General features: G+C 36.5%; 1 protein-coding gene across 1 annotated transcript in view; it reads left to right on the top strand.

Moving 5' to 3' along the window:
• Positions 1-14930, top strand: part of LOC150089713 (alcohol dehydrogenase class-3-like) — a 130484-nt gene extending 115554 nt beyond the window's left edge. Inside the window, exon 10 of the mRNA XM_090368752.1 lies at positions 14785-14930. Coding sequence (XP_090224878.1) covers positions 14785-14809 — 25 coding nt within the window. The 3' untranslated portion in view covers positions 14810-14930. The remainder of the gene's footprint in view (positions 1-14784) is intronic.
• The last annotated feature ends 8681 nt before the right edge of the window (positions 14931-23611 follow it).

Here is a 23611-nt window from a genome sequence, read left to right on the forward strand (position 1 = left end):
AAGGATTCCTGAGAAATAGTACAGAACTCTTTTAAAAAATGTGGAATCAGCAATTCGTTAGATGGGACTAAAAACAATTTTTTGTATGAACCTTCAGATGATAAAGATGAAGAACAGAATGACAGTGAAATTAATTTTGGTAGTAAGAATCCACACCTCAATCAAATACACCTCAATCAAATCACCTTGCAGGTGCCTAGTCTCCAGCTGCTGCAATTTGCAGAACTTAAGCCTTTCTTGGTAAGAGGAGCCTTTCGTTCCCCTCACTAATCTTGTTGCCCTTCTCTATACTCGTTCCAGCAGCTCTACTTCCTTCTTGAAATGAGGCCTCCAGACCTGCATACAGTACTTAAGGTGGGGCCTGACCATTGCCTTATACAAAGGAATAATTACCTCCTTATCCCTGCTAGAAAAATTCCTGTATATTATTGACAAGACACCATGAGCTATTCTTGCACCCGTCTGCACTGCTCAGAGAACTTCATATCTGCCTGCACAATTACCCCCATGTCCTTTTCATTCTCTACCACTGTCAGTGTAGTACCACAGAGTTGATACTTTGCTCTGGGGTTGCTGTTTCCCATATGTAGTACTTTACATTTGTCAATGTTAAACTTCATTTGCCACCTCTCAGCCCATCTGCTCAACCTTTCCAGATCCTGTTGCAGCAGCATAGTGTCAGTAGTGTCCTTGACAACCCTGTCAACCTTCGTATTGTCTGCAAACTTCGACACTAAGTTTGATATACCATCATCAATATCATTTATAAATATAGAAAACAATAATGGACCCAACACTGAACCCTGAGGGATTCCACTGATAACATTAGTCCACGATGAGCAGTGTCCATTGATTAACACTCTCTGTCTTCTCCCCTTCAATCACTCCTTTATCCATAGCAGCAATTTGCCTCCAATGCCACACTGCTCCAATTTGTGCAGCAGTCTTCCATGTGCAACAATATCAAAAGCCTTTCTAAGATCCAAGTATATAATGTCAAAGTTATTCCCTGCATCCAGTTCTTTTGTGACTGCATCATAGTATGCAATCAAATTGGTCAGGCAAGACTTCCCCTTAACAAAACCATGCTGTTTCTGAGCTATAACTGAAGTCTTGTCTAGTTGATCCTGCAGTGCCTCCATTATTTTTTTTATTTTTCTATAAATTCTTTAACCAGTGCCTCCATTAATTTTCCTGGAACAGAAGTTAAACTGACAGGTCTATAATTACTTGTGTCAGCCTTTGATCCTCCTTTGTGAATTGGGGTCACATTTGCATATCTCCAGTCTATGGGTACCTCCCCTGAGTCCAAGGAAGCTCTCATAATTATGGCTAATGGTTCGCTTACTTCTTTTGCTGCCTCCTTTAATATAACTGGATAGATCCCATCCACCCCAGGTGCCTTTCTTGTGTTTATCTTCAACAATTTCTCCTCCACTTTACTATCGGTTATTATAAGATTCTCTAGCTTACTGCCAGAGTTGAATACACCTCTGGCATTCCCCTCGCTGAATAACTCCTCATGTGTGAATGTTGACAAAATATTCATTTAGTTTGTTAGCTACCTGAGCAGAATCATCAACAGTTGAATCATGGATATCAAGTGGACCAATCTGATTCATCCCCTTCCTTCTAGAGTTTACATAAGTAAAAAACTCTTTGCTGTTTTTCTTTGCATCCCTTGCCAAAGATTTCTCATAATCTGCCTTCGTCTGCTTAACCTTGTTTGTAACTTGTTTACAGATCAACTTATATCTATCATAGGCTTCTGTGTCACGTGTTAATTTATATGTATCCTATGCATTTTTCTTCTCTACCATATGTCTCATTAGTTCATCTGACACCCATTTAGGCCTAAACCTTGGACAATATTTCTTAGTTGGTGTGTAAAGCCTACTTGCTTCCAAGATAAGTTCTTTGAATGCTTCCCATTTTGAATTTGCTGTTGGTAACATCAGTTGGTCCCAGTCTATAGAATTTAAATACTGTCTCAAACCAACGTAGTAGCCTTTACTAAAGCAATAACCCTTCTCTTTACCCCTGATGGTAGTTACCTCTTTGAGTAAATCCCACTTCAGCACACTGTGATCACCGCCACCTAGTGGTTCCTTTATCAGCAGATTCTTAATGCATGAAGAATCACTACTGATAATCAAATCAAGAGTATTACTCCCTCTAATTGCCTCCCAAACATTCTGATGTAGAAAACAATCATCCAATAAATCCACAAAAGCCTTGCTAGTGTGTGAATGACCAACCCACAAATTCCAGTCAATATCTGGGAAATTAGAATTCCCCATTGTAAGACTCTCTGATTTACTGGCCCACTCTATTTCCCTGTACAGTTTCTTATTATACTCATCAGAGTCATTAGGCCTATAGCACACTCCTACTCTCAATTTTGATCTCCCAATGCTTATGTCACATCAAACTGACTCGACACTGCACTGTCCATCGATGTCGACTGGCTTCACTTCCTTGGATTTTATGTAATATAGTGTTAGTAGTGGAAAATGATGCAAGCTTATATAACATCAGAAAAAAAAAAACACTACTCATCTCCTCTAGCCATCCCCTTCCCCTAATAATTTGTCTAATTCCTTCTTAAATTTGTTCACTCACAACACCAGGTGGATGTTTGTTCCAACAATCAGTTACTCTCTGGGTGAAAGCAAATTTTCACACATCTACCCTAAAATCATCCTTGTTGAATTTAAATTTATGTTCCCTTATGTGTTTCATCTGAGAAAGAGTTTGGATGCCAGACATTTAATTTACTCAATCGATTTATGGCCTCAAGTACTTCACTCAGATCCCTTTCATAGGGGTGCCTCTGTAGCCAGGTGGGAAAGAGCAGCAGTGCATAGCAGATGCTTCTTGATTAGACCGGGGTTCGAGCCTGTCACCACCAAATACGGAGGATGTGGAAAGGTCAGGGAATGACCACTGCATATTCCCGGAGCAATATGGCCTTAGTTGCTAATGCTCCTAAAAACCAAATAACAACAATAACCCTTTCATAGGCACCTAGCTTCTAGACACTGCAGTTTGCACAACTAATGTTTTTTTATGATAAGGGTACCCTTTTGTATCCCTGACTAATTTTGTTGCTCTTCTCTGCACCTGTTCCAACAGATCTGCATCCTTCCTAAAATAAGTCTTTTAGACCTGTATGCAGTACTCGAGGTACAGCCTAACCCAGTGGTTTTCGACTTTTTTTTAAAACAGTCCCTAAATGATTTGTTTTATTTTATTTTGTGGCACCCCTACTCAATTTTATGCCTGTTTGATCCGATTCTCTGTATTTGTGTGTGTGACTTAAAAATCCAAATTACGTGGCACCCGGTTGAAAACCACTATCCTAACCATCTTATACAGTGGGACAGTCACCTCTGTTCCTGCTTATCACCAGCAGAAACCCATGTGCTGTCCTAGTAGCCTGTCTATACTATTAAGAAAACCATGTCAGACTATACGGTTACTCCTAATTATTTTTCAGTCTTTACTACCTTGAGTATAGTATCTTGCATTTTTAAATGTTAAGCCTCAATTGCCACTTCTCAGTCATTCTGTCTATTTTTTTTTTAGGTTTTTTTTTTTTTTTTTGCAGTATCATACCCTGATTTTTGTTATTAACCACCCTACGAACCTTTATCATCTTCAAACTTGGACATTAAAGTCTGTCTTCATCATTATCATTAATAAATATTGAATTATTAGTGGAGTCCCACTGAACCTTGTGGAATGCTGATAATAAAATTAGTCCAAGAGCAGTACCCACTAATAACCACTCTCTGCCTTATGCCTTATGACCCCTTTATCCATAGCAGTAACTTGCCCTTAATGCTGTGCTGTGCTGTGCTGTTCCATTTTGTAACAGTCTTGCAAAAATAATTCTAATATACAATATCAGAATTTTTTTTTTGCCAATGAGATTGTCGCTTAACAAATCCATTCTGTGGCTGCCATAAAACTATTCCTGTTTAGATGGTTCTGCCTTACTTCTTTAATCAGTGACTCCATTATTTTCCTTGGAACAGAAGTCAAGCTTACAGGTCTATAATTACTCACTTCTCCCTTTGATCCCCTTTATGAAACAGAAAGACATTTTCACATCTTCAGTCCATAGATACCATCCCCTTAATCCAGGAATGGTCTCATAATTATGATTAAAAGTGTACTCACCTCTTTTGCTGCTTCTTTTAATATACTGATGGGATAAATCTAATTTCTCTTCTACTTTCCTGTCGGTTATCATAAAATCATTTAGCACCTTAGAATTTGATATATTTTTAGTATCCCCTTCACCAAAACTTTCTTCATTGTGATTGTAAATGGAAAATATTTATTCAGTTTGTTAAAACCAGTATAGGATCAGCAGTAGTTGCACTATTCATAGTTGTGGTTAATTTCTTTTCTTCTCGTGTTAACATAAACAAAAAAACTCTTTGCTGCTTTTCTTTGCATTACTAGCTAAAGACTTCTTGTAAGACTTGATTGCAAACTAGTCTGTACTTACTGCATGTTTCTGTGTCCCTTGATAATGTATAATCATCCCATGCATTTTTATTATCTGTTACTGTTCTCATCAGTTCATCTTTCATCCGTTTAGGTTGAAACTTTGAACTGAATCTCTTAGTTGAGATTACTTTCCTGAATGCTTATCATTTAGATATATAACTTTCTATATATTACAAAAGTCTGATTACATCCTTTTGATGTTACACATTGAGAGCCAGAATTTAAGGTGGTTTTTTTTTTTTAATTTTGCAAAACTTAACGTATTTTATATACTTGCATAATATGCTGCTTAGGAGTGAAACTCTTGTTTTTTTTAATAAGTTTTTCAGTTAAAGTAATGTGTTTTGTCAATTGAAATATATTCTTCATTTGTCGTTTCATCAGTATTGTCACAAGTCATTGCAAATTATCGTCACAGCAGTATTATCAGTAATAGCAAAATGATAGTGAATGCAGTTGAATTCGTACCAGCAGATACCTAATCCTTAACTTTTGTTCAGCTATGTGGAGAGTATCTGCCGCCCTTGTGCAATTGTAAGAAATTTACAGTTAATGTGTGACTTTCTAATTTTGATTGGAACTTTTTTATATATGAAAGTTGAAAGTGTTTCGTGGCAAATTTTTGCAGCTCACCATGCTTGTCAGTCAGCAGAGTGATAATGTGAACAATGTTGAATTTTTATCAATGGCATAAAAAGATATATATATATCTTACATGACTTTCTAATTTCAGTCAGAGCAGTTTACTTGCAAAATTCAGTTCTTCATACCTACCATCAGAGCTGCTTTTCCTCCCACATGTTTTGACTGTGTTTCATGGCAAATATGTTTCAACTTACTGCACTCGTTGGAAATGGCAAAGGGATAGATGCACACCGAATGCTTGTCAAATTTACAAATGTATACCAAAGGCATAAAACGAAACTTAGCTTTTGAATTTTGTTCTCTCCATGAAGAGGAACAAAATCACCTTGGATATTGTTTAAAAATTTCCAAGCATTCATATTCATAAAAAAGGTTGTGTTGCAACTTTCTAATTTCAGTTGGAGCTGTTTTATGTATGAAAGTCAGCCATGCTTACCATTAGACAATATAACCAAGTTGTCACCATGACAGTTTCTGGTTACCAATGACATAAGTGGATATATGATCTAGCCAAGGAGGATGTCATTTTGTGTGCTAGGTGCAGAGAGTGTGAAGAAATTAGATGCCAACTCAGCATTCTGATGGGCATCTATGCCCATCAGAATGCTGAGTTGGCATCTAATGCATCTAGCATTGAGTTGGCATCAGCTGCCCAACTCAATGCTAGATTTCACTCTTGAGCACAATAGGAGGGAGTATATGATAAGAGCCTTGTCGGTCAATTCGGCCCTGGAGAGATATTGCAAAGCTCAATGAGTAGAATTTTTCTCAGTGTGGTCTGTGCTTGTTAACAGGAGAGACTGCATCTGCAGGGATGGGATACACTTAAATAGGGTGCAAGAATATTTGCTGATGCTATTGAGGCAGTGTTAGGTGGGTCGGAAAACTGCTAGCTTGGGAGGGGGTGATACACATACTAATAGATTAACAGGCAGAGGTGAAAGTGATTCTTGCACTGCTTCTATTGGAATGAGCAGCAGCCTAGAAAACAAGGTGCTGGGGGACATGAAGGAACAAGTAAATACATGGGCTGTGTTTGGGTAATTAAGAGTTAGAACAGGTGCATCTATACATGCATGTACACCAATGCTAGGAGTTTGGTAAATAAATTTGATGAATTTGAGGTACTAGTCAAAACATCAAAGGCAGATATTGTTGGGATATCAGAGATGTGGTGTCACACAGCTATAAGGAATGCAGAATTGGAATTTGGGTTGTACAATGTGTACAGAAAGAATAGGAAGGGAGGAGGAGAAGGGAGGAGTTAGGGACCTGTGAGGTGATCTGATTGAGGTGAAGGCCTTGAATGGTTTGAGCAAGCTCAATGCTGACAAGATTCTTCCTCTTGCCAGATTAATCACCTGAGAGGATATAAATTAAAATTGAGGAAAGACAGTTGTAGAAAAAATGTCTAGAAATTTGCCTTGAGCCAGTAGGTGGTTGATTGCTGGAACAAACTTCCATCTGTCGTGGAAGTTGACAGCTTAAATAAATTCATGGCAGAACTAGACAAACATTTGGAAAGAATGGATGGGTGAAATGGGAAGGGGTTTTTTTTTTTTTTTTTTTTTTGGCTGATGCTATATAAGGTTGCTGTCTTGCATCATTAATATTGCCTCTGCTAATGCTAATATGGCTTTTAATTCTGTTCCTTTGTTTGCAGTTGTATTTTCAACATCCCCTGAGCTGTTGAAAAAAAAATTCTATGTAATAAGTGAGCTTTTTTTCATCCAAAAGTGGGACACATTTGTCCATAGTTGATATGACACGATTGTCATAATGCTGAATTTGGATCAGTGGCTCAAGAGCATACATAGCTGAATAAATTCAGTTTTTTTTTGTTACTTAGAAGGAAGTTTTTATTTTTTAATGAAATTTGCATAACAAATTCTAAATAGCAATCTCTTTGCTGCTAAAATTGTGAACAGTGAAAACAAAACTCTAACTTGTAAAAGGACAGGCAGGTGTACTGCAATGAAAGTGACTCTCCAGTAAACAGATTGCAGCAGGATAAGTTTGCCATAGCATATAACAGCATCACATTTTCAAATTTTGCGAAAAGCCTTAGTGATTTTAGGTCCTGAATTTTAGCATTCCAAATACAGAGTTCCAAGTTGTATATGTATTATCAAAAAAAAAAAAAGAAGAAAGGGAAACATGAGGAAAATCCAGTTGTAGGATGTTGAAATATAGTAAAAGGATATGTAATCACACCTTTAAGTGCAAGAGAGCTTACAAAGAGTGTTGCATAACAAAATAACATATAGTGGTGGTGTTCATTTTTTTTCCTATAAGTTACTAGTTTTTATAGGAAAAAACTAGTAACTTATATTAAGACAAATGCATACTACTATACTTTGTTTCTTCTTTGTAAAGAAAAGGAACACCAGAAGAAAGTAAAGAGAAAACTAAAAAAAAAAAAAACTATATAAACATATTAAAATGAAAAATAGGCAAATCCTGAACAGTAAAAAGATAAAATGAATTATGGATTATGGTGTTAATGTAAGATGTTGGGGTGAAGATTATGAAAACAATATAAAGTAAAAAAGGTTGGATGAGAATACATTAATACCAAGAACTAAATAAGTCATCATTGGTCATCTTCAGGGGACTACAGGTGTGATTTTCAGCAAAAGTGTAGCACATCAAAATTGTACTATATCCAGGATATAGTACAGTTTTGATGTGTTACACTTTTGCTGAAAAAGGAAATTAAAATAGGCAAAAAATTAAAAAAATTTAATTTTTTTATTTTTGCCTATATAAAACAATAGGTTTGCAACAGACTTTGCCAGAGCAGATGTATAGAGTAGTCATGACACTATGTATAATTGATTAATTGTAAATTAAGCAAAAAGTTAAAATTAAAAGTGCAACGTATGAGTGAAATATTAAAAAGAGGTAAGAAATAAAAAGAACTGTATAATTATTGGTGAAAGATTGTTATGTGCTGTAACATGCAAAAAAAATTAGGGTAGTTAGGAACATAAAAGTTGAACCTCAAGATAGAGTGCCCTCACACAAAAAAAGAAATGGTTAGTAGCGGATTGAATATTAATGTGTCTAGGTTTTTAGGGTAGGTAAATGACTCTAGAAGTGAGAAGATAAAAAGTGTTGAGGAATAGAAGGCAAAAGGAATAAAGTATAAAGAATGTCTATTGATTTCTTGGGTGCCATAATAAATAGGTAGACAGAAATAGGAAGATAGTTTAAAATAATAGTGAAGGAGTAATATTAAAGAATACTTGCAGAAAAGTTACTGTGAAAATAGAAAAAATAAGCGAAAAATTATATTATCAATATTTGGAGAAAAGTCACTGTGAAAATAGAAAAAATGAGTGAAAAATGATATCAATATTATAAATATTATGGGGGGAATGAAGAATTAAAAACAAATTAGAAAAATTTAAATAGGGAATTGTGACCTAAAATTATGACACAGGCAAAGAGAAATTAACATATGCCAAAATGACAGGATAGAGATATGAAAAACACTAAGAATTGAAATAAAAGATAGATACTGTTGTAAATAAAGTTTTATATTATGAATGGATAAAACACCAGTAAAAGAATGCATTGTGAGAATTGTTATGATAAATAACATTAAATGAGCAATGGGTCAAGATTCAGTTAAGGGTACCCCTTCCAGACTGCTAGTGATACAGCCATGATTGATGGGTGCTGACTCTGCCCAGTGTTACATGATCTCCTGGACATATGGAAACATGACATCTGGCACTGACACACACTGTGTCACCCATACCAGATGTTACCATATGTTCAGGCTATGAACTTCGCTGGCTGTTTGAAATGTCACATGGTGTTAATATTTGATTAGCCGATTATTTGATTTTTTGGATGCGTAATTAAAAAGAAAAGTTGTTTGGTTTTGGAAAAGGCTGAATAATGTGTGTATCGGGGATGTGAGGGCAGAAGCCCCCAGAAAAAAAAAAATTCCCCCTATTTGCGTATCCGATTGCCTTGGTTAAGTGCGGGTGGCTCTTCTACTGGGTGATTTATTCCTGCAAAATATTAAACGCAAAACACATGTGAAAATGTTGGATCATTTAGAAAACATAATGCAATTGATGAGGTTGAGTGGTTTCTGTGGTTTTGGCATTTCTTGTTGATTGGCATTGGCAATTTTCAGTGTTAATGCTCGTGAAATCGTCTGGTAATCAGTGGTTGCACATGGTGTTCATTTTTTGTTACAAATCATATGGTAATTACTTGTTTTTTAATGTTTGGGCAGAAAAGCAGTGGATAGAGTTGGCAGCCCCTATCCTCATCTAGTAATGTATAGGCAAGAAGAATCAATGGTTGCACGTGGTGTGAATTTTTTTCCTTGTTTTTTAAAAAAATTGCCTTTTCTTTTTCTTCATTTCAGCTCCAATTTTGTGGGGAAAAGTGGGGATTTCGGGTTGCCACCCCCCACCAAAAATTAAAACAAAAAAGCATTTCTGTGTTCACTCACATTAGCAATTCTCGTTGTTAATGCTCACAAAATAGTCTAGTAATGAATGGGCGAGAAGAATCATTGGTTGCTTGTGTGAATTTTTGTTACTTGTTTTTTTAAAAATTGCCATTTCACCTTTTCTTTTTAATTTCAGCTCCGCTTTTATGATGTCTCATGACATATTGCAATCCCCGAATAACATGCATTTTTGTTACTTTCTTTTTTAAAAATTTGCCATTTCCCGTTCTATTTTTCTTTATTTTCAGCTCTGCTGTATTGTTATGTCATGTACGTGTGGTCGAGGAGAAGAGGGGGCATTTTTGTTTGTTTTATTTTTAGAAATTGTTGCTTTGCCATTCATTTTCTTTCGGAAATTTCCTTTTAAATTGCCATTTCTTTTCCTTCGTTTCAGCTCTATCCGATGTATTCAAATGTCATGTGACATTTTGTAATCCCCGAAAAAACGTGCTTTTTTGTAACTTGAATTTTTAAGTTTATTGGCTTTATCCTTTGTTTTCAGCTGCCATATTTGCTGCTGTGCCATGGGGCAAGGAGAGGAGGGGGAATGCAGTGAGTGGGCGGAGTCAACTCATCAATCACTGCTTTCCCCTTCCTCTCCTCACCACCATTTTGAAAGGGGTATCCGTTATTGAATCTTTACCCTAGTAAAATCTATCAAGAAAAGGAAAGCAATCGAGTTGGATCAGAAAATTAAAATAATAAGGATGTATGAAAATGGTCAAACATTAACAAGTATCGTGTGGAATTCAGATTTGTTAGTGTCAACAGTGAACACAATAATAAAGGAAAAAGACAGAATATGATAAGGGGTGAAGGGATCGGCACCAATGAAGTCAACTATAATAATCAAGGCTACGAAATACATATCAATTTTTACAGCACAATAACATGCGTTTTTTCTTCCTTTTATGTTTTCTTTTCTTATGTGCCACTCCGACTACTTCACCGCTGTCCCTAGATAAAGTTTTTAATTGAACTAATTAAAAATATATAACTGTTTTTCTTCATTCTTCTGAGGATATTATGTGGATTTTGTAATTTTGGCATATCAGGGATATAGTAGCAATATTTTATTAGTCCTGGAACGTATGTATCTCTTATGTATGTTGGGGATTTGCTGTATTTTTAATTAACCGGGAAATTGATTATCCCGGTTTTTTTTTTTTTTTTTACATCTATCCTGGAAAATCAAGAGTCTACTGTATAGGCAAATGCTTAAATCTTTACTATAAAAAAATTCACAACCAGGTTAATTTTTTGTAGTAAAGATTTAATAGAGGCTAAAAGATGCAAGTATTGCTTAACCATGTGAGATAGTCCTCTCAACCCCTCTGTGCATAACCAAATCAGCTACTCCCCCTCCTGTCTGAAATAAGGAAGTAAGTTCAACACTTAGGTCCATTAAAAATTCTTTTAGGCAGAGAGCTTGGGTAATTTGATCGGGACCAACACCCAGGAGAAGCAAAATGAACTTGAAGTAATTCTGAATAAAAAAATATCAAAATCAGAAACATCATTTACGGAATGTGTGTGTGAGGTTTCTATATAAGTAATTTGCATGAAATGTCTTGCGACTGGCTGCATATATAGAGCTAGTTAGTACATTTATTTTTTGTATATATTGTGTAATATAGTTAAAAGTTATCGTCTGGCTGTTTAGCTAATGGAAGACAAAATTAGGAAAGTAATTAGGATAAAAATAGACATTCCTGCCCTCGTATTACACTAATAGTAAACAGTCATGGTTCTGTTTGTGATTTGTAGGACCTTTGAAAGTAGGGAGAAGGATATCATTGTCCCTCTGTATAAAGTGATGATAAGATAGCATTTAGAATATAGTATTCAGAATTTGGAGACACCTAAAAGAGAGAGAGAGAGAGAGAGAGAGAGAGAGAGAGAGAGAGAGAGAGAGAGAGAGAGAGAGAGAGAGAGAGAGAAATCTGGAGAGGGTGTTCAAAGAAGGATCACTAGATTGGCAAGTAATGCTAACACAATTTATTATTCTGCCACAAGCATAAATGTTGGCTAATCTTATAGATTTCTCAGCACCACATTCAAATGTCCTATCAGATATATATATATATATATATTATCTGATGTGCAGTTTGAGTGATTTTAAACTCTAAGTCAGCGTTTCCCAAACTTTTTTAGTCACGGAACACTTTTCATCACAGAACACTTACGAAACACAAGTTTAGCAGGAGCCAAGGAATTGTTGCTGATATTTTATTACATATGATGCACTGTGCATCACGAGCATCTTTGTTTCCAACACAAGTAAAGCCGAAATTCAAATAGCTGTCATTATACTGGTCTTTTATTAGTTGGTTCCTGTTTTTTCACTTCAGATTTTTGATCAAAAGGCTGCGATTGTTCATCCTCACTTTGAAGTGTGACAATATTGTGTTCATTTTAATCGAGCAAGTTGCACTACTAGAAGTACTTGCTTCTCGTTTTAAAGTTCCTTTTTTCAACCACAAATCCATGGTCACATATTTTAATAATAATATTTTGAAATACTAATAATTATCAAAAAATTTATACAAGGAAGTGTTTAGTTATGATATTGTTTCGCTTCCTCCTCTCCTTCAACCCTTCAGTCTAAATTGCATACGAATGGCATACTAGATCACATTTCTACTTTTTCGTAGATGTCATTACCTGTACGCATACTTCTCTATGCAAATTCCACGAAAATAAAGTGTTCCGCGGTCTATTTGATTACAGTAAGACCCCCATATCTGTGGGGGGATACGTTCCAAGACCTACTGTGGATATAAATAAGCAGCATGTTCGAGAGGCAACCAGAGAAAGTAATACTCTTGATCTGGTTATCAGCAGTGATCATTCGTGTATTAAGAATTTGCAGATAAAGGAACCACTAGGTGGCAGTGATCACAGTGTACTGATGTGGGATTTACTTAAAGATTTAATTACCATCAGGGGTAAAGGAAAGGGTTTTTGCTTCCGTAAAGGTGAGTACAGTGGTCTCAGCGAGTACAGTGGAGATGTGCAAATGTATCCCCAATTCACAAAGGGGTATTGAAGGGTGACACGAGTAATTACAGACCAGTTAGTTTAACTTCTGTTCGGGGTAAAATAATGGAGTCACTGGTTAAAGATGCATTGCAGGATCATCTAGACAAGACTGCAGCAATAATTCAGACACAGCATGGGTTTGTTAAGGGAAAGTCTTGTCTGACAAATTTGATAGGATATTATGATGTGGTTACAAAGGAACTGGATGCAAAAAATAATTTTGATATCATATATTAGGATTTCAGGAAAGCTTTTGACACTGTTGCGCATGGAAGACTATTGTACAAATTGGAGCAGAATGGTATTAAGGGTAAGTTGCTACAATGGATAAAAGGATGGTTGAGTGGGAGAAGACAGAGGGTGGTAATCAATGGGTGCTGCTCTTCGTGGACTAATGTTATTAGTGGAGTCCCACAGGGTTCGGTGTTAGGTCTACCGTTGTTTTGTATATTTATCAATGATATTGATGAAGGTATATCAGGCTTAATGTCGAAGTTTGCAGATGATACAAAGGTTGGCAGAGTTGTTAATGGCAGTGTGCTACTGAAACAGGATCTAGATAATTTGGGCAGATGGGCTAAGAAGTGGCAACTGAAGTTTAACCTTGACAAATGCAAAGTACTGCATATGGGTAGAAGTAACCCCGGAGAAACGTACCAACTGTGTGGTACTACACTTAAGGCTGTAGAAAATGAAAAAGATGGGAGTAATTGTGCAGTCAGATATGAAGTTTTCTGAGCAATGCAGACAGGCTGCCAGGGCAGGTCATGGGGTTTTGTCAATGATATATAGGAATTTTGCTAGCAGGGAGAAGGAGGTGATTGTCCCTCTGTATAAGGCAATGGTCAGGCCACGCCTTGAGTACTGCGTACAGTTCTGGAGGCCTCATTTTAGGAAGGCTGTAGATTTACTTGAGCGTGTACAGAGAAGGGCAACAAGATTGGTGAGGGGAATGAAGGGATCCTCTTATCAAGAGAGGCTTAAGTTCTGCAAATTGCAGTGGCTGGAGACTAGGCACCTGCGCGGTGATCTGATTGAGGTATATAAGGCCTTGAATGGGTTGAGCACACTGAATTCTGATGGGATCCTTCCACTTGTTCAGATTACGAACCTAAGGGGGCAGAAATTCAAATTTATTTATTTTATTTTATTTTATTAATAACAAGATACACAACAGGTAACCATTAACAGTGTATTAAGAGTAAATTAACAGTGTATTAACAGTAAATTAAGAAAAGACAGATGTAGAATAGATGTGCGGAAATTTGCCTTTAGCCAGCGGGTGGTTAATTGCTGGAACAAACTTCCATCTGTTGTTGTGGAAGTTGACAGGTTAAATAAATTTAAGGAGGAACTGGACAGGCATTTGGAGGGAATGGTGTGATTTTTTAATTTAATTTTATTTTATTTTTTTATTTATTTATTATTTTTTTTTTAATTTAATTTTATTTATTTTTATTTATTTATTTATTTTTGGCTGATGCTACATAAGCTCATACAGTTGCTTTCTTGCATCACATGCCACTACTACTACTACTACAAGGCAGTCATAGACTTTATTAGGAATGTCTCCCATACTGAATTGGTATGAATTTTCACCAACAAGATAAAATAAGTAGATACTTGTATATGTGCTCATAGGGTACATTCACTATAACTACCTCCAATCTAACCTGTATCTACTTCCAACAAGTGCACAGGGACATTTTGTTCACCTTATAGAATGAGAACCACTTAACCAGTCTTTTTCCATTTATATCTTTTGATTTGCTGCTAGTAAGATTACTACTATCCTTTGGCTTTTAGATATGCTGAACCATACCCAAAGAACTGAAGTATTTGGATTATAATTCTCAATTCTGTTATCCATTACATTAGCAGATTCTTTATCTCTGCCTCGGTGTTCTTTTGCATAATAATAAAAGTTAATGACACTATTGGTGATATATTTTTTGTGTTGTATATATTTTCTGTTTTGCTTTGAATTGAAAATAATTAATTTTAATATTTAACTTTAATTATTGAGTTAAATTTAATATTATATTTTATAATTAACAATTATAATAACACCAAAAATAATGATTAACTTTTTTTAACAGGCTCAGGACCGTAATCAGTTTCTGATACAATCTGTGAATATCCATCCAAAAGATATTTGTTATAATGTTGTATGTCATGCAGTTCTTAATCATGATGAAATATCCACTTGTACATAAGTGGAATACAAAAGGAATAAAAAGTATTTTTTTATGATCTATGTCTACTGAAACTGAAGCAGATTTAAATGAGAATAAAGACTATTTTAAAAATCTGAATGTTCTTATATTTGAATTGTAACTCTTATAAGTAAGACTTCAGGAAAGTGGCATTGGTAAAATATGATTTATGCGACATCACACAGGTAAGAAACACTTCTATTATTAAGGAAACAAGAAATGTGGTGTTCCTTAATAAACTTGCAAGAATGCATATACACAATGTATTTGTAATATGTGTGGACAGCTGTTCTGATACTTGAAAACAGATCACATGTCTTAGTCTTCCTTTTTATAAGTTTCTTTCACTAACTATGTGAGTAATACATTGTACAAACTCACTTTCACTTATTTAGGATTCCATATGCCCCATTTCCACGATAAACATGCAGAATATGGAGTCAGAAACTGAAACGAGAAACAGACTTGTGGAATTTGCTGTCATGATTGTCTCTCACACGCATAATTTAAATATAAAATTGGATATGCTATAAAAACTAAATTCATACCTAGAAGAAAAATAAATGGAAAAACAGGAAGTATAAAATTGTGAAATGATACTTTGAGGAACAGGAATATTTTTAACCCAGACACCGTATGTAGTATTTATAAATTTGAGAAGAATATGGAATTAAATTGAATCAAGGTAGGCAAATTCAAAGAAAAGTTTTTTGTAATTGGTTATCAAGTTTTCTCTTACTGTTCACTGAGGATGATGGTAGATGGCCCTGTCTTCAATCTTCTCCACTAATGCTGGTGTTCCCCAAGGTTCACTTCTTTCCCCCATTCTTTTCCTCTTATATATTAATGACCTTCTTCCACTGACCAGAAACCCTATCCATAGTTTTGCTGACGATATCACATTGCATTCCACTTTCCAGTTTAAGAAACCTTGCTCTGCTCAATAAGCTTCAACTTCTCGAATATCCGCTACCAATTCCTTAAATGCCGATCTCCAGTGGGGCAAAGACAACTTAGGTGATTTCAATCCTTCTGAAACTCAGTCTTGTCTTATATCTTGCAAAAAGGATTTTTATGCTTATCTTTGGTGACACTCCGATTTCTAGGCAAGATGATATCTCTTTTGGGGATTACCTGGCTTGTAATCTCTCTTGACACAAGCAGATTACAAATATTGCTTCCTCTGCATTTAAAAAAACTTTGTTTTCTATTTCGCTCTTGGTGTTACTTTTCTTCCAAACAGCTGTTCACTCTGTACAAATCGCAAATCCACCCTGCCAATGGAATATTGTTCCCACATCTGGGGCGGTGCCCCCAAAACCTCTCTCAGGCTTCTAGATTCCATTCAAAAGAGAGCAGTTAGGTTAATTAATGACATCTCTAACAGAGTCTCTCCACTCGCTGTCTCATAGATGTACTATTTCTCCTGCATGCCTTTTCTGCAGATACTTCCATGGGCACTGTTCTTCTGAATTGGCTTCTATAATTTCCACTCTGTCGTTCAAAACAGTCCGAACACATGCCCGTCACCAGCCAACATCCATTTACAGTCCAACTTCAAACTCACAGAACCAACTTTTCATCTTCCTCATTTATTCATTCAACTGCTGTTTTCTGAAGCAACTTTCTTTCATACGTTTTTCCGGAAAATTACAGTCTGCAGAAGTTAAAGTCTAATGTCAAGAAATATCTTCTTTCATCTTTTCAACCTCCAACCCAAGCAGGGTACGAAGTACTATAGGTTCTAATACCTCTCGTGTTTGGGGTTTTCTTAAACAAAAAAACCTTCTTAATATCCGCTCAAACAGCTTTAAATCGTGTGCTTATGCACAGTCATCACTAACATTATTGCAGATGACCCTAATAAGAAAGAACTGTTTACCTTCCAAAATAAGATAGTAATATACCCTAAAATATAACAGGTTTTGCAATAATGTTAGCATTTCCTGTTAACCATTAGAAAGACACAATATAGAAACAAATCCTGAAACCCACAAGACTCCCAGGGACTCATATCTGATGAGTATGGGCTTGGCACACCCAGGGTCCTGAGCTGGATATCATCATTACCTTCTATTTCTGACTCTCTCTCTCTCTCTCTCTCTCTCTCTCTCTCTCTCTCTCTCTCTCTCTCTCTCTCTCTCTCTCTCTCTCTCTCTCTCTCTCTCTCTCTCTCGCTCTTATGGCCCTAGCAGCCTACGTTGGCGTTAAATCTGAACACAACAACAACAACAACAACAACCAGGAGTGGTTTTGGACCACTGTTGTTCCTAATTATTAGAAACATCAACAAAGGGATAGAGGGTATGTTGTCAAAATTTGCAGATGATGTAAAGATTGGGAAGTGATTGATGATCAGTGCCAAGCAGTGCTCCTTCAGAATGACTTGAACATTATTATTATTAGCCATAAGGTGCAAGGAAGTCTGAGGCTTATGCTGCACCAGCCAAAAAAAAAAAAAAAATTCCTGCATTATCCTGAGAGAGAGAGAGAGAGAGAGAGAGAGAGAGAGAGAGAGAGAGAGAGAGAGAGAGAGAGAGAGAGAGAGAGAGAGAGAGAGAGAGAGAAGTAGAAGGGAATCACCAAGAAAAAATAGAATGATGATATCCAGCTCAGGACCCCGGGTTTGCCAAACCCATACTCACCAGATGTGAGTCAGAAAAGTGGCAGCTATGTTTAATGCAAAAAAATTCAAGGTCACTTGGGAATTAAAAAGTATAGAAAGGGATTCATTTATCAATGATTTATCAAATGATACTCTGTAGCAATAAGACAATTGTAAGAGGATCCAAAGCTAGGCAACGTGCATGGTAACCATACAAGGAAAGACTTTGATATGACGTGGGTTACAGAACTTGTCAACCAGGCACCTTAGAGAAGATGTGAATGAGGTTTATAATGCTTTGACAGGGCTTGGTAAAATGAATGAAAGCACATTTTCAGTTATAAAGAATTCCAGAACTAAGAGCTATAAATTTAAATTATCAGGGAAGTAGTTTATACTATATTGTAGGAAGTTTTCTTATAGCCAGTGAGTTGTTGATTACTGGTATGAGTGGCTTTAGCAAGTAGTTGAGGCCAACAGTTTTTGTGCTTCACTCCACACAAAAGTTTGGAGTGAAGCACATAATTTGCCTATTTTCTTTTTTTTTCTCCTTTTTTTTTTTTTTTTCTAGTGTGGCAAAAACATTTGGTTTCTTTGCACTGTATGGCTAATACATGTTAATATCAAATATTGATCACAATGAAAAGGCATCCATATAGCCTGCGATGTATTTTTGTGTTTATTTGTAAATGTCTAAATAGTTTGTTCTTTGATTCATTTTTATTAGTGTATAACAAATGTGAGACATAGAAGCAATTATTTCAATTTACATGATGCAGTTTCTGATGCCACCACTGTAAGTATGAATAAATGTCTTACTCCGCACGTCTGTTTAAATTTTTTTATTATAATTTTTATTAATTTTTACTATTCATAAATACAAAGAGGCATAGCTCTAACATTCAGATTCATGTTTGTATTACTTTTTTTTTTTTTTGGACTCTAGAATATACCCAGAATTTTTGCATTCTTCTAAATTTCCCTGTAATTTACTGTAGTTTTTGCATAATTTGTCACTATGCATCTTCTTTCTCTTTCATATAAACATGCCAGTAGAGATCCTGGATGAATGAACATGAATTTAAGTTCTTTTTCTATAGAATTAGAATTTCTATAGACCTCTTTGGTTGGGGCTGGTTGCCAATCTTAGTTGGAGAGAGAGAGAGAACAGGGTTTCTCTATGAAAAACTATTTGCCAGGTTTTTTTTTTTTTTTTTTGACCCAAACAACTTGAATATTGGCCTGTGCCAATTTTCAAGTTGTTTGGGTCAATTGACAATATGGCCTAAGCCACTGATGCACTTAAAAACCAGCATTTTGGAATTTTTTTAAGTCCTGTGATGGTTTTTAAGTGCATCAGTGGCTTAGGCCATATTGTGCTGTTATGAATTGTGTCCACAAGTCCGCGAAGTTTAGGCTATCTACTTTTCAGTAACAGTTGTGTTTGTAACATTAGATGCCTATAGCTCTGTAACCTTGGGAATGGGATACTTATTTTATATAAATGTTATTTATAAAACATTTTCTACTCAAAATCATCTAATTAATTAACAGTCCTTGAAGTTTAGGCTATCGTTTCAGAAAGCATTCTGTTTTTACATGTAGGATATATTTTTTTTTTTTTTTTTTTGGACTCTACATTGTAGGATATATTTTTACATTCATCTGCTGGGCATTTTTCTCCTATGTATTCTTATTCTTTTGGGCATTTTTTTTTTTTTTTACCCTGGAATTTCTGCTACTTGTAAGTTGTACTTTTGAGAATCAATCTTTATTCCTTCATGAAGATGTTTGGATTGTATGAGGGGCATTTGAAAAGATGTGGGGGTCATTTGTGGGGCCCCAAGTATATGAAAGGGTAGTTACAGTGATAAAAATTTTTGAACTTTAAATATGTATAATACAAAATAATAACAACCAAATTTCATGCAGTTTCAATTATATTTTGTATTATTCGTATTACTATCGTATTTTGGAAGGTAAACAGTTCTTTCTTATTAGAGTCATCCGCAATAATGTTACTGTTTGAGCAGATATTGAGAAGGTCTTTTTTGTTTATGAAAACTCCAAATGAGAGGTATTAGAACCTATAGTACTTATTACCGTTAGGTTGGAGGTCTGAGAAGACGAAAGAAGATATTTGTTGACATTAGACTTGAACTTCTATAGGCTGTAATTTTCAGGAAATACGTACAAAGGAAAGTTGTTCCAGAAAACAGCAGTTGAATGGATAAAGGAGGAAGATGAAAAGTTGGTTCTGTGAGTTTGAAGTTGGACAGTAAATGGATGTTAGCTGGTGGCAGCACATGTTTGGACTGCTTTCAAAGAGAGAGAGAGAGAGAGAGAGAGAGAGAGAGAGAGAGAGAGAGAGAGATTGGGAATTATAGGAGCCAATTCAGAAGAACAGTGCCATGGAAGTATCTGCAAAAAGGCATGCAGGAGAAACAGTATGTCTATGAGACAGCGAGTGGAGAGACTCTGTTAGAGATGAGTCATTAATTAACCTAACTGCCATCCTCTGAATGGAGTCCGAGAGAGATTTTGGGGGCACCGCCCCAGATGTGGGAACAATATTCCATTGGTAGGGCAGATTTGCGATTTGTACAAAAAAGTGATGCCGAGAGCAAAAGAGAAAACCAAGTTTTTTAGATGCAGATATTTGTGATGTGCTTGTGTCAAGAGAGATTAGAAGCCAGGGTAATCCCCAAAAGAGATATATCATCTTGCCTAGAAATCGGAGTTTCACCAAAGATAAGCATAGGAGCAGAAGGATCCTCTTTCTTCTGAGTTTTAGAAGGATTGAAATCACCTAAGTTGTCTTGGCCCCACTGGACTTTGGCATTTAAGGAATTGGTAGTGGATATTCAAGAAGTTGAAGCTGATTGAGCACAGCAAGGTTTCTAAAACTGGAAAGTGGAATGCAATGTGATATCGTCAGCAAAACTATGGATAGGATTTCTGATCAGTGGAAGAAGATCATTAATATATAAGAGGAAAATAATGGGGGAAAGAACTGAACCTTGGGGGACACCAGCATTATTGGAGAAGTTAAAAGACAGAGTGCCATCTATCATCACCCTCAGTGAGTGATCAGAGAGAAAATTCGATAACCAATTACGAAAAATGGTTGACAAACCATGAGATGGAAGCTTGTTTAGAAGACCCTTATGCCATACGCGATCGAAAGCCTCTGAATTGTCAAGAGCAACTGCTTGTGTTTAACCAAACTTTTCCATTGAATTTGTCCATAAATGGGTAACATAAGCCAGAATTTCACCAGTGTATCGACACTGACGGAATCCATACTCGTGATCCTTGATCATACAAAAGGATTCTAGGTAGTTTAAGAGTTAGCAGTTAATTGATTTCACGTTACTTTAGAAAGGGTAGAAGTAATTACAATGGAAAGACAATTGGATGGGAGGGATTTGTCACCCTATTAAGGAACTAGCTGGATATGAGCTAATTTCCAAGCAGAAGGAAAAACTCATTTTGAATAAGAAAGTGAAAAAAGGTGGCAAAGCAGAGGAGTAAGTTCATGAGTGCAGCTTTGAGAACAAGTGGAGAAATACCATCAGGACCTGAGGGTTTCTTAGCACCAAGATGTCAGAATCCTTCTGACATCCTTTTGAAGGAAGACCACAGAAGGCATCGAATGGAGAATGGTGGGAGGTGTTTTACAAAGATCCTTATTACATGAGTTGGAAATAAAGTGGGATGCAAGCAGGTCAACTTTATCCTTGGCTGACTTGACAATAGAACCATCTGGGTTTGACTGAGAACAGATGGGCAAAAGTTGCGGCCAGTAGCTTTGGCAAGAGACCAGAATGCTCGGCTACCATTAGAGCAAGAAGCAAGTTTTCTACTCTTAGCCTGTTCAAAATCTAGATTGGACTGATTAATAACCGCTTAATAGGCTGTGATGTCATTTTTGATTCTCTTTTTTGTGAAGGTAAGTTGAACTGATTTTGATACGTTTAGTTCCAAACCTATTTGCAGTAGATAGGCTACAAGATTGTCGATCAGGACGGAAACTTGGCGATTTGTGAAATGAGTGTTCTTTAGAATGTAAGCCTTTGGCTTACTAACTTGGGTAATCTCCTATGAAATGTACAGCTTGATTAACGAAGGTTAAGGGTTGTGATTGTCCTTGGAAAGGCCGATGTTAGAAACTGTCTAGCGGGTAGAACCAATGCAGAAACCTTGAAAACGTGAGGAAAGGTAAATGAATTGATAAATTAATAGGAGGAGCTTGTGATTTGAAAATTTGAACTGGAATGGTGGTGCAGGGAGGTTGTCGCTGAATGGGGGGTTGCCGAAGTAGAGTCTGCATGTGTAGCACAGTGGTATCAGCACTGTCCTCACACCTGGTGGAAAAGGCCTGGGTTCGAATCCCGTCAGTGACGCGAGGAATTTTAGTGGGCTTTTTCACTCCGTGGCTGAGTTAGTCTCAGGCATAGATAGCAAGTTTTTTGTCCAGCAAACACAAATCGACCATAGTACACACTCAACAAACATAAGTCACAGCATTGTAGATGAATTTAATGATTCGGGTGGCCTAAATATGATAGTTTGTTTTAGTCAGTTTGCCGAAGTGATGGAAAGTATATATTGTGAATAGTGCTCTAAGAATGTTTTTGGTTACGAAGGAGTAGCAGCGGTGGAAAGCTAAAAGAAAAGGGGATTACAAAGGACTTGCTGAGATATCAGATTTCAAAGGACAGGGGAACTGCAATCAGATGCCAAAGAAGTCGGAAGTCCAGACCACCGATTCCGGGGAACGAAGTACCTGATTTAATTTTAAACCTAAACTATCAGTACTGGCTACATAGGTCACCGGAATAAATGTTATCTCCACAAGGCATATATATCTTTCTCCCTTCGTAAAAGAGGGATGTTTAAAAGCATAACAGCAAACTGCCTGCATCACACAATATTGGTTAATAGTGATAGAACTAGAGTTAAGTATATTGTAAGTGGAGACAGCCTTACTGCCCAGAAGGGCAGATAAGGCTATCTGGACTAGTGTAAGTAACAATTAAGATCGTTTATGGTAATAGACGGGACAATACAAGAAAATTACGTATGTGGAAGGAAATCTAGCACCAAATCCTGTCACCTAGAATAAGTACATGATACTAGCTTTATTTTGCCTGTATGTATGTATATATATATGTATAGTTTTAAAATGTCTCATTAAAGAACTAGTTAAATTTAATATGGATTTGTGAATTATTGTTCCTCTGCTCAACTATGAACTAAACGAAGGGAATCTCGCAGTCAGCCAACTGGTGAGTTTGGGCCTAATATATAAGGTACATGGCCTCCGTAGCTGAGTGGTCAGGAGCGGGAGTGCAGTAGCACACCCTCTTTGAGTAGACCGGGGGTTCAAGCCCCTGACTGATAAATACGGTTGATCTGCCAACCCACACTGGACTAGCGTGGCAGATTATGGTCCATTTCCCTCAGCATGAATTGTTGAGGAGGCTTCCATCCTGCAGTGGGTTGGCTGCAGTTTACCTTTACCTTATATAAGGTACAATTGTATAGCCCAATCCATAAGGTAGGACTAGGACTCCGGCCAATTAAAGCAGGGAGGCACATCTGGAAGAATTAGCCATAGTAGTGAATAATACCTACAAGATGTTAAGTATAATTTGAGGTCATCTGCATATGATGAGAAATCAGTGTACCTTGCGAGGAAAAGTTTAAGGGCAGCAGCGAACAGTAGACCGGACAGGACACCTCTCTGCAATACTCTCATTATAATGCACTCCTGTTGGAAGGATTTATGGCTGATGATGAGTTGTCTTGGTTTAACGATTAGGTTGATGGTTTTTAGCAGGCGTCCTGTAATGCCAAATACTTTTCTAGAATGTAGATGACAGCGGGAATTGAAAGCTTATCATAAGCAGATGAAGTATCAACGAAGATGACGTCCAGCTGAGATTTACTGTTGAGAGCAGTTTGAATTTTAAATAGGGTATCCAGGAGGTATGCATATGTAGATCCTTTGGGGATCAGTATGCAAATGTTTTGGGTCTATGAGAGAAACATCGGTCTTCAATGCTGATAAGATAGTTTTCTCATACACTTTTAATAGAG

Source organism: Mastigoproctus giganteus, chromosome 2 (genome assembly GCF_048544385.1).
Source record: "Mastigoproctus giganteus isolate SK-2022 chromosome 2, ASM4854438v1, whole genome shotgun sequence".
NCBI classification, from domain to species: Eukaryota; Metazoa; Arthropoda; class Arachnida; order Uropygi; family Thelyphonidae; genus Mastigoproctus; species Mastigoproctus giganteus.